Source organism: Dermatophagoides pteronyssinus, unplaced genomic scaffold, assembly GCF_027571235.1.
Source record: "Dermatophagoides pteronyssinus isolate colony J.1.1.1.1 unplaced genomic scaffold, Derpt_VIB-CSIC_2022.12 sq0004, whole genome shotgun sequence".
NCBI lineage: Eukaryota > Metazoa > Arthropoda > Arachnida > Sarcoptiformes > Pyroglyphidae > Dermatophagoides > Dermatophagoides pteronyssinus.
This window is the reverse complement of record NW_027461528.1, coordinates 3,105,800-3,120,962: the sequence shown is the minus strand read 5'-3', so window position 1 is coordinate 3,120,962 and position 15,163 is coordinate 3,105,800. Positions and strand designations below refer to the sequence as shown.

Below are 15,163 nucleotides of genomic sequence, written 5' to 3'. Positions count from 1 at the left end.
TCGATTTGATCGATCAATCAATCGATTTTCTCACTAAGGTTGGTGTGTGTGTATTTGATAATTGATGATACCTGTGTTGTTGTAGTCGTTTAATAATCATCTTTAAGCGCATCTTCTCTCTCTCTCTCTCACTGATCCATTGACCATGTGGATTATCGATTATTGACTTTTTTCTCCATTGGTCATCCTCTTCACCTTTTTCTTGCATCTTAAGATTTTTAATCTTCTTGAATTTTTGTTTTTTTAAAATACATTTTAAAAGCAAATTCTTGAATACAAGTGAGAAAAAAAATTGATTATACAGAAAATCACAGGCAAATAAAAAAATTTAGAAATTTAAATTCAAATTCAAATATCACTACGATGTATATTGAATAATGGAAATGATAAATGTGGTGGTGGTGGTGCAACTACACCACCACTTGATGATAATGCATTATCTATATTCGTTGATGATGATGATGATGAACTTCGAAAACTAGCCAATGATGATGGTGTTGTTGATACAGCAGCAGCAGCAGAAGATATCATCGATGATGATGATGAAACATATGGATTATGTGTTGATGATGATTGTCCATTGACAATACCCATCGTTGATGTTGTTATCGTTGGATGATTTGATCGTTGTGATGATGATTGTATTGGATGTGTTTGAATATTATTTTGTCCAAATGTTGTTGAATCATTTTGATGATGCGGATGATGATGTACCATTGGTGGCGGTGGTGGTGGATATGGAAATGGTCCAAACGATGGATGTGGATGCGGATGATGATGTGGTTGATGTGTATGATGATGAGAATGATGATTATCAACAGCAGTTGATGCTGACGGTGGTGGTGGTGGAACAAAATGATGATAATTTCGATGATGATTCATCATTGTTGTTGTTGTTGCATTAGATGTTTGATCAGTGGATGCTGATGGTCGTCTGGTTAAAATAGATGGTGACATTGTTGTCTGTGGAAAATTTGAATGATGACCAGATGATGATGATGATGACGACGGTGGTGGTGGGGGATAAAAATGATGTCCATGATATGAATTTGATGATGAATTTGAATGACCAGATGATGGTTGATAATAATTTTTCGATGTTTGATGATGATGATTTGAATGATCGATTATTAAACCACTGGCAATATTTGTCGCCGTTGAAGAAGATGAAGAAGTCATCGATTCAACACTTACAACCGATGATGATAATGTTGTTGCGGAAGGTTTCGTTATCGATGATGATGATAAACTACTGGGTATAATATGTGAAAATTTTGGTAAATTATTCGATATCGATGATGATGATGAACGTGAATTAAATTTTCCACTAGATAATGATGAATCTGTTGCTGCTGGTATTGAACTTGGAATATATGATGGATATGTTGATGAATTTACAATCGAAGCAGCAGCAGCAGCTGATGATGATGATGATGGAAGTGGTACCGAATTTGTCGTCGAAGAAGAAGAAGTTATATCTGGAAAAATATTTGACAAATTAAAATTTGGTATATGATTACCACAGTTTATTAATGATGATGATGATCCAGATGAAATAGATGCGGCTGATGATGATGATGCCACTGGATAATAAATCGATGTATTCGAATTCGAATGTTGTGATGATAATGGCTGTTGTTGTTGCTGCTGCGATTGTTGTTGCGGCTGCTGCTGCTGTTGCGATTGCTGATGATGATTGGATTGCGATTGATGATTAGTGGCGGCCATCGATGAATATGATGAACTTCGAACATATGATGATGATGATGTAGTAGTAGTAGTAGTAGCCGTTGTACCATGTTGATGATTATTATGATGATGATGATGATGAGGACGAAATAGAATCGGATAACAACTACTGATCAATTCTTGTTGTGATGTTGTTGATTCTTGTCCATTATCCGAATTATCGATTGAACATTGTTGTTGTTGTTGTTGCTGCTGTTGTGGTTGTTGATCATTATTATTTGATGATGACAATGTAGATGTTGTGGTAAAAAAATTCGGATAACGATGATTATATGATGATGATGATGATGATAAGGATTGTTCATTAGCCAAATTATATGAATTTAATGGTTGTTGTTGTTGTTGATTTAAATTATGGTTATTCGTCGATGTTGATATTATATCCGGTATAAGAAAATAATTTTCATTCGAATTTCTTTTCGAATTTGTTGTTGTTGACGATGACGAAGCGCCATCTGTCGACATTGTTTTCGAAACTTTCGATGTATTCGATGATGATGTTTTTGAATTAACATTCGATTTTGATTGTGAATTTTTCGTTGTTATTGTTCCGACATCATTAGATGTTTGAGATTTCTTATTATTTCGTTGTTGATTAGTAGTCGTTGTTGTTGTTGAATTTGAGGATTTATTACCATTAGATCTTGTTGATGATGATGATGATGATCGAAGATTATTTGAAGAATCCTGTATAATACAATTTGTATCTAAAATATTATGATCATTATTTGATTGTTGTTGCTGAAAATCAGTTAAATGATTATTAAATTGTGAATTTGATGATGATGGATATTGATGATAATTATTATATGAATTGGCTGTCGATACTGATGGTGGTGGTGGTACAAATGCTGTTGTTGACATTTCAAACGGTGAATTTATTGTCGATTTGTTACCATTATTATTACCAATCGATTGTTGTTGCAATTCGGTGGTTACATTATTATTATCCACGGTTGATGATAAATCATTCGAATGATATATGGTATAATAATCAAATTCAAATTGATGATGATGACCACCATGGTAAACTGATGATGATGGAATTGTACGTTTTTGTTGTTGATTTGTTTGTTGTTGTTCAACATGATTATCATTATTTGTTGTTGTTGAAATTTTCGGATCGGTTTGTAGTAAAAGATTTGCTGTATAATATGATGATGATAATGAATTTGTTGTTGTTGTTGTTTTATTAGTCGGTTCAGGCAAATTATTATTAATCAAATTTTGTTGATTGGAAGAAATTTCTTTTTGTTTTTGTTGTTGTTGCTCAGTAGAATTGGAATCTTTTTTCGAAACCGGATCCAAACTATCGATAATATTGATTTGTTTATTTTTATCATTATCACCATCGATTCGTTCATCACAATTTTGAACAGCGACATTATTATTATTGATGAATTTTGTTACGGAATCGGATTTTTTTCGACAATTTTCATTCACTGGTTCCAGAATAATATCATTATTATCATTTTCAACTGAATCAATCGATGGTTTGGGTGATTTTGGCTGACTTTCTGGCGGTTGTTCAACAATGGTTGTGGTTAATTTTTTCTTTGTTTTCGAAGATCGAGTCGAAGATGATGGTTTCGATGTTTTGGCAACTTTAGGTTTATTAGTGGCAGCAACAGCGTTTGTTTTCTTTGATTTCTTCGACGCAGTTACTTTGGATTTGGCCGGTACGACAGCAGTTTGTTCTTTACTTTTGGATAAATTTTTCACAATTTTTGCTGTTGTTGATTTTTGATCAATTTTTTTCTTTCCATTCGTATTATCGTCCGATGAAATTTTACGTTTCGAAGCAGATTTTTGTTTGGTTTTTGTTGGTGAAGAATTTTCTGGTTGAGCAGCAGCAGGCGCATCGCTTGCCGCTAGATTTGTAACCGCTGGTGTTATATTACAAATTGGAATTGCTTGCAATCCACCGGATGGACCATTGATCAAAACAAATTGTTGCGGTTGTTGCAAAGTAGTGGTCGTCGAAGAATTCGAACCATTCGTCAATGTGGACAGATTGAATGTTGGCGATATTAACGATGATGATTGGGATGATGAAAGATTTGTCGATGTAGATGACAAAAGGATTTTCGAATGTTGATTACTTCGATTGGCAGTTGATTGATCCACGGTTTGATCATCGCCATCATCATCATCATCTGAAATAACAATATCATCATCGGAATTACGTTTGTTCGATTTTGTTATCCGTTGAGAATTTTGTGAATATTTCATTGGTCTTTTTTGCCATTGATCCGGTATTGTTGGATCAATTAATAATTTTTCCGATGAAATACCAGCAGATTTGAGTAGATTTTGATAACTTAAAATCATTCGTTCAAGATTATCAATATGTTTACGCAGTTGTTGAATTTCTTGAGCTAGAAAGAATGAGAAAAAGAACAACATTAAGGTTTTTCGGGCAAAAAACTAAAGAAAAACACATACCCAAAACAGATTTAGGATTAGCAAACATAAGTGCATCATTTTTATTCTTTAAATCAATAATATACGTATGAATTCTTTCTAATTTTTGTCGTTTACTTTTATTTGAAAATTCATGTTTAAATGGTAAACATTCAATAATTTCATCGATTAAATTAAATATTTTTTGTTTACGTGTACGTTCAATACCATTATGAATAATTTTTTTCAAATTTTTTGCCGATGTTTTATCCAGAACCATTTTTGTAGTTGAAATTTGCTTTTCTTAATCAACAAAGAATAATCATTCTTGAAACAAAAACAAAAAAGAATTTTTTGTTTACAAAATTGTTACGAAAATTTGGCTAAAAGATGGCGCCAATGTCAAACGGATAATGGAATTTTTATGAAAAAATAAAAAATTTTGATAATTTTTTTTTAATTAAAACCGGTCTTAATCTTTGATAAAAATGATGTAAAAAATCAATAAATCTGTCCTTGATATAATTTGATAGTTGTCATTCCAGATTCTCTCTCTATCACTCTGAATTACTTAATTCTGGTCAATCGAGAAAAATTTGTGAGAAACTTTCCTCGAAAATAAATTCCAATCTCAAAACTTGAACGACAAAATAAAAATAAATTTATTATCCTGCTGTTTACACTCAGTAAATAATCATTGTTGATAAACTTAAAAAGTGCCAAAAATATATGCTACCAAACAAACAGAAAGCAGAAAATATTGTCGTCTATCTTGTTCTTATCGTTAGGAAAAGATGAATTTTTTTTAATTTCTATTTTGATTTTAAATCCTGTTTTTTTTCTTCTTCTTCTTTTTACATAACTTCGACAGTTATCGTACAAATGTTTATAAACACTTATTTTGTTGGGTTCAAAATTTGTTTTTATTAAAAAAAATCAATTACGATTATCGTAATTTATATAAGTGTGCCCAACATTACTATCTTTCAATCGAATCAAATGTTCAATCATGATGTTTAAACGTGTTTTCAACAAAAATTTGTTATTTCTTCGCCAGTTTGAAATCCGACTTTGTCTAGGAAAATTTTTATTTTGTTTTTGTTTCATTTCATCTCTGAAACATTGATTATCATCATTTCTGTTCATGATCAATAATTGATTTTTGGTTTTGGTTTCAGTTTCGATTTGTTTGTATAAATAGGAAACATTTTCAATTTTTTTAAAAGTTGAACAAAAATTTCCTTTTTTTTCTCAAGTTTTTCTGCTGTAATTCCCTTCGTATTTTGAATTGATTTTCTGTCAACAAAAACCAAAGCAAACCAAAAAAAAAAAGATGAAACTTGCACTAATCGGTCAATCATTATTTGCAAGTTCTTGTTATGAATTATTTAAAGAAAATGGTCATCAAATTGTTGGTGTATTTACAATACCGGATGATTCGAATGGACGTGAAGATCCGGTTGCAACGGTAGCTCGTATGGATAATGTTCCTGTATTTAAATTTCAACGTTGGCGTTTAAAAGGAAAAATATTACCCGATGTATTTGACCAATATAAATCGGTTGGTGCCGATCTGAATGTTTTAGCATATTGTTCACAATTTATACCAATGGATGTTATACTTTATCCAAAATATCAATCAATCTGTTATCATCCATCATTATTACCAAAACATCGTGGTGCATCATCCATAAATTGGACATTAATCAATGGTGATAGTAAAGGTAAATTTGGATTTTTGGTTTTCCGGGAAGATTGCTCAGTTTTTTTATTTGCTCAGGTGGTTTTTCCATTTTCTGGTGTGATGATGGTCTTGATACTGGTCCAATTTTATTACAAAAAAGTATCGATATCGATCCAAATGAAACAATCGATACTTTGTATATGCGTTTTCTATTTCCCGAAGGTGTTCGTTCAATGCTTGAAGCTGTTAATCTTATCGAACAAGGCCAAGCACCACGACTGATTCAATCCGAAGATGATGCTAGTTATGATCCAATGTTGAATAAAAAAGAATTAACCGAACTTAAATTGGATGAATTATCCGGAAAACAACTGCATAATTTTATTCGTGGTTGTGATACAGTACCAGGTGCTTGGATACGTATCGATGGACAAACGGTTAAATTATTTGGTTCAAAACGATGGCGAAGACCTGTACCGACTAAAGTTGAAGAAATTAACATTGATAGTATGAAACTTTGATTGGTATTTTGTTGATGAATTCTTAATTTTTTCACATTTTCCCATTCCAAAATATAGATTGTCAATCAAAAGCCTTACTACATAAAGATGGTTTAATTTTACAAGGAAAAGATGGCCAAATGGTTAATGTTACAAAAATTGGACTAGAAAATGGAAAAATGATACAAGCTTGTAAATTTGGTAAACAAGATGAATCATCTGATCTTGGCGATTTGACCGAAATGGAAACAGAATTAATCGAATTGATTCGTTCGATTTGGAAATCCATATTAAACACTGATATTGATGATTCAAGTAATTTTTTTAAACTTGGTGCCGGTTCAATGGATGTAACACGTTTAGTTGAATCGATTATTGAATTAGATCAATGTATACAGCTTTCATTATCCAATGAACATGTTTATATGAATTCAAATTTTGATGAATTTTATTCAATGATTATTGGTAAATTACGTGGTGGTGGCCAAGATGATGATCAATCTAAAATCGATTATAAACCAATCGAAATGATTGTTAATAAACGAAAATTATTATTTCCAAATCAATTATTTATACAAAATGAATTTGTTGATTCATCGAATCCGGAAAAAACTTTGAAAACAATAAATCCAACAGATGAAACAATCATTTGTGAAGTACAGAATGCAACACGTGAAGATGTTGATCGAGCAGTGATGGCTGCACAGGAAGCATTTGATTATGGTGAATGGTCACAAATGAATGCACGTGATCGTGGACGATTACTATATCGTTTAGCTGATCTTATGGAACAGAATAAAGAAGATTTAGCTACATTAGAATCAATTGATTCGGGTGCTGTTTATACATTGGCTATTAAAACACATGTTGGTATGTCTATTGATACATTTCGTTATTTTGCTGGTTGGTGTGATAAAATACAAGGTGAAACAATACCGATTAATAATGCACGACCAAATCGTAATCTAACATTTACGAGAAAAGAACCAATTGGTGTTTGTGGTATAATAACACCATGGAATTATCCATTAATGATGGTATCATGGAAAATGGCTGCTTGTTTAGCTGCTGGTAATACGGTTGTACTGAAACCGGCACAAGTATCACCATTGACTGCACTAAAATTAGCTGAACTTTCTGTTCGTGCCGGTTTTCCACCCGGTGTTATTAATATTCTACCTGGTTCGGGTTCGGTTACCGGCCAAGCAATAATCGATCATCCATTAATTCGGAAATTAGGTTTTACCGGTTCAACACCAATCGGTAAACTTATTATGAAATCATGTGCTGAATCAAATTTGAAAAAATGCTCATTGGAATTGGGTGGTAAATCACCATTAATTATATTTCGTGATTGTGATTTGGATCGTGCTGTTCGTCATTCAATGTCGGCTGTTTTTTTCAACAAAGGTTAGTTTGTTATTGTTTGATTGATCGATTGATTTTTTTCATATTTTTGTTTTTGCAGGTGAAAATTGTATTGCTGCTGGACGATTATTCGTTGAACAATCGATTCATGATGAATTTGTCCGGCGTGTAGTGGAAGAAGTGAAAAAAATGAAAATCGGAGATCCATTAGATCGATCGACTGATCATGGTCCACAAAATCATCGTGCACATTTAGAAAAATTAATCGAATATTCGGAAATCGGTGTTAAAGAAGGTGCAAAATTAATCTATGGTGGTCGGCAAGCGCCAAGACCAGGATTGTTTTTTGAACCAACCATATTTACCCAGGTTGAAGATCATATGTACATTGCTAAAGAAGAATCATTCGGTCCAATTATGATTATATCAATGTTTGATGATATCCAGAATCAAGAAGATGTTGAAGAAGTAATCAGACGTGCAAACAATACTGAATTTGGTTTGGCATCAGGTGTTTTTACCAAAGACCTATCCAAAGCAATGTTGGTTAGCGAAAAAATTTGTGCCGGTACTTGTTTTATAAATTGTTATAATAAAACCGATGTAGCAGCACCGTTCGGTGGTTTTAAACAATCCGGTTTTGGTAAAGATCTTGGTCGTGAAGCATTGAATGAATATTTGAAAACAAAAACTGTTACTATTGAATATTGAAACTTTTAACTCTTTTTTTTATTAAAAAAAAATTCAATTTATTAAAAATTTTTTAAAATATTCAAAAAAAATAAAATCATTCTTTAAATTAACTGATTTTTAAAATTTGCAATTTTAATTACAAGCTGGAACACCATTCAAATAATTTTCGCAAATATAATCAACAAGATCAACATTACCATCAACAAAACGTCCTTGAACAGTTGTCCATGGTACATATTGATGGCTAGGTGTTTTATTTGCCATTTCTCTTATCAATTGTAAACCTTTTTGTCCATTTGCACATGAATCCAATTGTTGATAATCCAAATTTAATTGTTGTGAACATTGTTTTGAACTATATTCAGGATTTGAAAAATAATTGGAGCGAAACATACATTCAACTAATTTGAATGCTGTTTCAAAACCATTCATATCTAATGAACAGGCTTGAAATGCATTACCATAACATTCTAATTGTCCATGTTGACATTGTGGTCCATTTGAATAGAAATGTGCATTACCAAATGGTACAAGATCGATATTAACATATTGTCCTAATTGATTTTTTAATGGTACGATTGCTTGAATAAAATGACTACGACAACCAGGGCAAATTGTTTCATAATAAACACCGACTGTTACACGCTATAAAAAGATGAGAAAAAAAGGGTAAATTAAGAAAAGTTGTCAGTTTGAAAAATCAATAAAAATTACCTGGGTACATTCGATTGTCGAAACAATCAATAATAATGATAAAGCAACAAAGATTGATTTCATTTTTTCGGATTTTTTGATTTTCGTTACAGGTAAAACAAAAAGAAGATTTTGAATGAGCGATTTTGGTTGTTTTGTATCATTTTATAGCCAAAAGAAAATGAAACGAGCCAAAGATTTGAGTTTGGCCACTCCAAAATTGTCACGATACTTTTCAAACAATAAGATAAAGATAAACACCTGACAATCAATACGGATTAATACCTACTGATCATTGATGATGACCTCATTTGATTGATTAAATTAATTAGATTAACTAAATTAGTTAAATTAGTTAATCTAATTATCTATTGTCTTATTTAGCACACGGAATTTGTACTTTTATCAATAAAATTACACTGATCGAATTGAATCAGGATACAATCATGCCCAAATGACAAAATACATTTGATAATCAGATGATGGTGATGAAATCTTTTTTGCCCTTGATTTGATGGAACTCAAAAGACAAAACAAACAAACACAATTCAAATTTTGAAGTTTAGAAAAATCTTTATTTTGACTTATTCATTTTGCTTTTGTAAACAAAAATTGATTTTTGTTTTGTTTTTGTATCATTCAGAAAATTACTTATTTTGTTTTACAAGCCGGAATATTTTCATTGGCCAAATAATTTTTACAAATATAATCTTTTAAATTTTTATTTCTAGGATCATATGTTTTACCTTCAATCATAATCCATGGAACATATTTTCTATGTACGGCATTAGTTTTTTTACCCAATTTTAATGCTAATTGATAACCATGTTCACCTTTAGCACAGGTATCGATTTTTTGAAAATCTATTCCAACTTTTGGTGCACACTTATAGTGGTGTAATAAAGGGATTTGAATGACAAAAAAAAACCTTTTAAATAATAAAAAAAAACTTACCTCTTCAGCCGAAATAGTTGGATCATCATAATTTTCCGATTCAAACATACATCGGGTATAATTATAAAATTTTTCAAAACCAAATAAATCCTGGGCACATGCTTGACATTGATTACCATAACATTCTAATTCACCATGTTGACATTGAATAGAATGTTGTTTTGGATGAATTCTTGCATTACCAAATGGTATTAATTCTAAATCTAAATAATTCCATAATGCTTTACGTGTTGGTACAATAACATTTAGAAATTCATATCGACATCCAAAACACAATGTTTCATAGTAAACAGATACTTTTACTTTCTGTTAAGGATGATGGTTTTTTTTTGGTCAAAAAAAATTATCCGTTTCGCAACAAAGAAACAAGAAAATCTTACTTTATTCGATTGTTCGTTGGTTAATGGTTGTCCGTTGGATGTTGTTGACAAACACGAAAACCATAGACAGAAAATTGCTGTGATGAAAATCAATTTCATTTTCGTTTTCTTTCGTTGTTGTTGTTGACTTTTGACAAACGAAATTCGACTAGATAGTTTCAGTAAACCGATCAAGCCTTTTTAAATATCGAAATCAATCAATCAATCAATCAACCAAAGTTTTTTTCAATCATTAAAAAAACCAATGAACATCACCCAAACAACAAAATAATTCAAGCGGGAGTCAATCAATCAATCAATCATAAAAATGTTTGCTTTATTGTTTTATTTTGCTTTTTTGGAAACAAATTTTTCAAATAAAAATTTTAAAAATTGCTTTTTTTTGTTACAACCGGGAACATTTTTATCGGCCAAATAATTTTCACAAATATATTCAGTTAAATCGGTATGAAAATCAACTGTTTTACCTTCAACCGAAATCCATGGTACATATTCAATATTGGCGGAATCGGTTTTTTCACGCATTTTCAATGCCAATTCATAACCACGATCACCTTTGGCGCAGGCGTCGATTTTTTGAAAATCCATTCCAAGTGTTTGTGCACACTAAATGTAAGTAATGGCAACGGATAAGATCATAATGCAGAAGACAAAAAAACCGCTAAGAAAACTTACTTCTTTAGCCGAAACCGATGGATTGGTAAAATGTTTTGATTGAAACATACAAATAGCATAATTATAAAGTTTTTCAAAACCATACATATCCTGTACACATGTTTGACATTGATTACCATAACATTCCAGTTCACCATGTTGACAATAAATACGATGTACTTGTGGATACATTCGTGCATTACCATATGGTATTAATTCCATATCTAAATAATCACCCAATAATTTACGAGTGGATACAACCATTCCAAGAAAATGAACACGACATGCTGGACAAATTGTTTCATAAAAAACTGATACTTTTATTTTTTATAAAAACAAGGATGATTTTTTGATTATTTCATCAGTGAAAAAATTCTTTGAACAAAATAAAATCTTACTTTGTCCGATTGTTCGGTCAATGGTTGTCCGTATGATGTTGACAACGAAAACCCCAGGCAAACGATTGTAATAAAAATCAATTTCATTTTTGTTGCATTTTTTTTTGTTATTGTTGCGTTTTTGGCAATAAAAAAAATCGTTAAATGCACTCTCATTCAAGCCTTATTTAAATATGTAATCATTATTGATTGTTACCCAAATCAATCAATCAAAGTATTTTTGTTAATCATTAAATTTTAATTATTTTAATCAATAAAATCAATGCAATTAAAAAAAAGGATAAAATAATAAAAGGAAAATAAAGCAAAAAAAAATAATAATAATATTTCTATAAAATGATTAAAATCCCAGATTGAGATTCAAGTGATGATTGATTATGATAATAATGATAACCCGGACAAAGTAGACCAGGAATTAGTGATGATGATGATGATGATGATCAAGTGTCTTTTGGCTAATGATAGGGTTGATGATGATGATTTTGTTTTTAACTTTCATTTTTTCAAATAAGGAATACCAAGAAATTGATTAGCAATTTTAGCCGATTCACGTAAACCGGATAATAATGCACCATGTACTGTTGATGGATAATTACGTATTGTATGTTCACCAGCAAAAAATAATCTTGGTATTAATTGTTGATTATCCGATGCGGTGGCGGTGGCTAAATTATTCAGATTACTTGGATAAAATACCGGTTCAGCAAGATAATCAAAATCATCACCAGTTGCACCACGTGCTACATATGAATATGAACCTTGTGACCATGGATCAGATTTCCAACGTGTAACAAAATAATTTTTCAATAATGGTAATTGGCCAAACATTTCGGTTAAAATGGATAAACATTTTGATTTGATTTGTTCATCGGACATTTGTTCAAGATTATCGGCTGCATCACCGGCAATAAATGCAACTAAAACAGGTTGTTTACGTTGAACCGATGTGAACAGAAATAATTCACCACGATTTTTTGTCATTGACGAAACATTACCAAAAAGATGTGTTTGTAGATCCCAGAATATTTTCTCGAATATCAATACTACTTTATTCAGGTTACCAAAACCTAAACGATTAATTGCCTGACATTTATAATCAGGTAATGGTGGTATGAATTTGATTGAATTCAGGGAATTTGTCGCTTCATTTATGGAATTTTTCAATACACCTAATGGTAATGTACAAAGAACAGCATCAACCATATAGCTTGTGGTTGATTGTTGTTGTTGTTGTGGTTGTGATAATGATGATTTCTTATCCAATTTTTCAATATTTTGCAACGTTTGAATTTCAACACCATTCGCCGTTAATTGTATTGTTTGTACCATTTGATTTAGTTTGATTTCAAAATCCACACCACCATTAGCCAATGATTGTGCTATTTGATTTTGTCCATTTTTTGCATACATTTGTGGCCCAGCAAATGCATAATCATCATCCATATCCCAATGTTGTAACGAAAGGTTATTCAATGATGTACCGGTTGCAAATTCTAAATTTGCAAAATGCCAATCAAGTATTCTACGATCAACAGCGGATAAATATTCAATCGGTATTGATCGGGTTTTCGTTTCCAAATCTTTTAAACGTTTTTCTAAATGTTCACATTTTTGCCTAGTTACCTGATATAATTCAATTGAACGATTTAAATCATAACGATTAACACGAAATGAATATTCTTGTTTTGGATTCCTAGCGATTTTCATTTGTAATGATTCACGATGTTTATCATATAATTCTTCAATAGTTATTTCTAATTCTTTTAATGTATCTAAACTTTTCGATAAAATATCTTGGCAAAAATATATATCATTTAAATGTTTTAGATATTCTTGACGAACTTGACGTTCATGTAGTTCAATAATGATGGCTAAACCATCACCTAATGATAATGGTTGATGTTGTTCATGATCAGTATCAGTGGTCAAATTTTTTTCCTTAACCATATCCGATGTACTTTCCAGTATTGTATTGAATACATTTTCCAATACTTCATCTTTTGATTTATCAACAATTGAATTTTTCAAATATAATGGACATTTTTGATTGATTGGACGCATTTCTAAATTGATTTGTTTGGCCAGTACACGAATCGGATTACCCAATAAACCAGTAATAACAAATGCACCTACATCTGCTTTTTGATCATATGTCCATATACGACCACCAAGACGATTTCTTGCTTCAAATACCAAAACATCAAAACCAAAATATTTTAATTGACGAGCGGCAATCAAACCGGCAATACCGGCACCAATTATACCGATTTTTTTCGGTTTCATCATTATCATTGGTTTGGTTATTTGGAAAACACCAAAATTTATATAACCATAACGTTCAAGAAAATAAAAAATCCGAGATATAAAATTCAGATCCGAATTAAATGGCTGTTCCAAACGTTGATAAACATTTTCCAATAATAATTGTTGCTATTTTAAATCGAAAAAAAACAAAAAGAAAAAGTTTAAACAAAACAAGAAAAAACTTATGGAAAAATCTTACCTTTGGATTAATAAGCCAAAATTTTAAAATACTATTACGAATATGTAAGAAAATCGGTATTAAACTTGTATTATCAACAACATCTTGAAATGATTTCATTTCATCTGTTGACATTTTATCAGCCCATAATCTTGATTGAAATGCAGCACCTTCAAGCGTTGATAATTCAGCATCATGATCAATAAATTGATCTGGATCATCATCAACAATCGATTGTTGTTGTTGTTGTTGTTGTACAATTGAAAAATTCAATTGCTGTTGATAATCAGGCTGATTCTGTTGTTGTTGTTGCTGCGATGAATCATTGTTTAAAGCTGCTGTTGTTGCTGTTACAGGTGCCATCATCATTATAGCACGAATTGGCAAATGATGATGATGATGTGAATTGTTCGATGTGGATGACACTTGTGGATTAAATTTATCAATTTCACTGGTTGTTGTAATTAGAATCTGTGGCTGTTGTTGTTGTTGTAGTGGATTACAATGGCCAACAACATTTGTTGATGATATTTGATATGATGGTAATGTTGTTGTTGTTGTCGTCGATGTTGTTGATGTTGATGATGATAATGAAGATGGTGATGATGCGACAATTGCCAACGGAGATGATGACGATGATGATGATGATGATGAATTACTGTTCATAATAAAAAATATCATCAATTTAAAAAGTGAAATTTTAAAAATTTTTCAAAAGGAAAAGAAAGAGATAAATTATCTGATTGAAATCCGGTTAGAATTTTTTATTTTTTGGTAAAGCAAAATGGAATAAAAGAAGAAGAAATGACACATTAGATTTAACAAAAGAAAAACTCCGAAAACTAAATGGCTAATGAATTGAATGATTGAAAAATAATTACCGTAACAAAAAAAAAATTTGTTTCGTTTTTCGTTTGACACAAATAGTGATCGATGCTTTTTTTTCTCTATAGTATTCACACAGAGAATGAATCAATGAATGAATCTGATTTGACTTGAATTGAAAAAAATGGAACATACACTCACACAATGGAAAACAATGAGCCGAATATTTTTGTTTGTCAAAAGATATTCTTCTTCTTTGAATAAAACAGATGTGAATTGAACTGTTTTTTGATCCAAAATCAATAGATGGCGCCAGGTTTTTTAAGTAAAAATCAAAGAAAATTCTTTCAAAAAAACATTTCATTTTTATTAATTTTGTT

General features: G+C 31.0%; 6 protein-coding genes across 6 annotated transcripts; 1 reads left to right on the top strand and 5 right to left on the bottom strand.

The window, feature by feature from the left end:
• Window positions 1–319: 319 nt before the first annotated feature.
• LOC113789476 (uncharacterized) lies at window positions 320–4,498 on the bottom strand. The gene is made up of 2 exons (XM_027339015.2): window positions 4,195–4,498; window positions 320–4,127 (listed from the first exon to the last, which is right to left on the bottom strand). The coding sequence occupies exons 1-2, from the start codon at window positions 4,430–4,432 to the stop codon at window positions 349–351; spliced, it is 4,017 nt and encodes a 1,338-aa protein (XP_027194816.2). The 5' UTR covers window positions 4,433–4,498; the 3' UTR covers window positions 320–348.
• A 795-nt stretch (window positions 4,499–5,293) lies between these two features.
• LOC113789477 (cytosolic 10-formyltetrahydrofolate dehydrogenase) lies at window positions 5,294–8,507 on the top strand. Its single transcript, XM_027339016.2, has 4 exons — window positions 5,294–5,876; window positions 5,933–6,343; window positions 6,415–7,746; window positions 7,805–8,507. The coding sequence occupies exons 1-4, from the start codon at window positions 5,486–5,488 to the stop codon at window positions 8,413–8,415; spliced, it is 2,745 nt and encodes a 914-aa protein (XP_027194817.2). The 5' UTR covers window positions 5,294–5,485; the 3' UTR covers window positions 8,416–8,507.
• LOC113789479 (gamma-interferon-inducible lysosomal thiol reductase-like) lies at window positions 8,476–9,273 on the bottom strand. Its single transcript, XM_027339019.2, has 2 exons — window positions 9,112–9,273; window positions 8,476–9,042 (listed from the first exon to the last, which is right to left on the bottom strand). Exons 1-2 carry the CDS (start codon window positions 9,172–9,174, stop codon window positions 8,530–8,532), a joined length of 576 nt encoding a protein of 191 aa, XP_027194820.1. The 5' UTR covers window positions 9,175–9,273; the 3' UTR covers window positions 8,476–8,529.
• A 370-nt stretch (window positions 9,274–9,643) lies between these two features.
• On the bottom strand, window positions 9,644–10,599 carry LOC113789478 (gamma-interferon-inducible lysosomal thiol reductase-like). The gene is made up of 3 exons (XM_027339017.2): window positions 10,425–10,599; window positions 10,045–10,350; window positions 9,644–9,975 (listed from the first exon to the last, which is right to left on the bottom strand). Exons 1-3 carry the CDS (start codon window positions 10,521–10,523, stop codon window positions 9,742–9,744), a joined length of 639 nt encoding a protein of 212 aa, XP_027194818.1. The 5' UTR covers window positions 10,524–10,599; the 3' UTR covers window positions 9,644–9,741.
• Window positions 10,600–10,719: 120 nt separating this feature from the next.
• On the bottom strand, window positions 10,720–11,437 carry LOC113789475 (gamma-interferon-inducible lysosomal thiol reductase-like). Its single transcript, XM_075819434.1, has 2 exons — window positions 11,100–11,437; window positions 10,720–11,030 (listed from the first exon to the last, which is right to left on the bottom strand). Exons 1-2 carry the CDS (start codon window positions 11,340–11,342, stop codon window positions 10,749–10,751), a joined length of 525 nt encoding a protein of 174 aa, XP_075675549.1. The 5' UTR covers window positions 11,343–11,437; the 3' UTR covers window positions 10,720–10,748.
• Window positions 11,438–11,476: 39 nt separating this feature from the next.
• On the bottom strand, window positions 11,477–15,036 carry LOC113789474 (lysine-specific histone demethylase 1A-like). The gene is made up of 3 exons (XM_075819433.1): window positions 14,840–15,036; window positions 13,980–14,616; window positions 11,477–13,906 (listed from the first exon to the last, which is right to left on the bottom strand). Exons 1-3 carry the CDS (start codon window positions 14,974–14,976, stop codon window positions 11,972–11,974), a joined length of 2,709 nt encoding a protein of 902 aa, XP_075675548.1. The 5' UTR covers window positions 14,977–15,036; the 3' UTR covers window positions 11,477–11,971.
• Window positions 15,037–15,163: the final 127 nt, after the last annotated feature.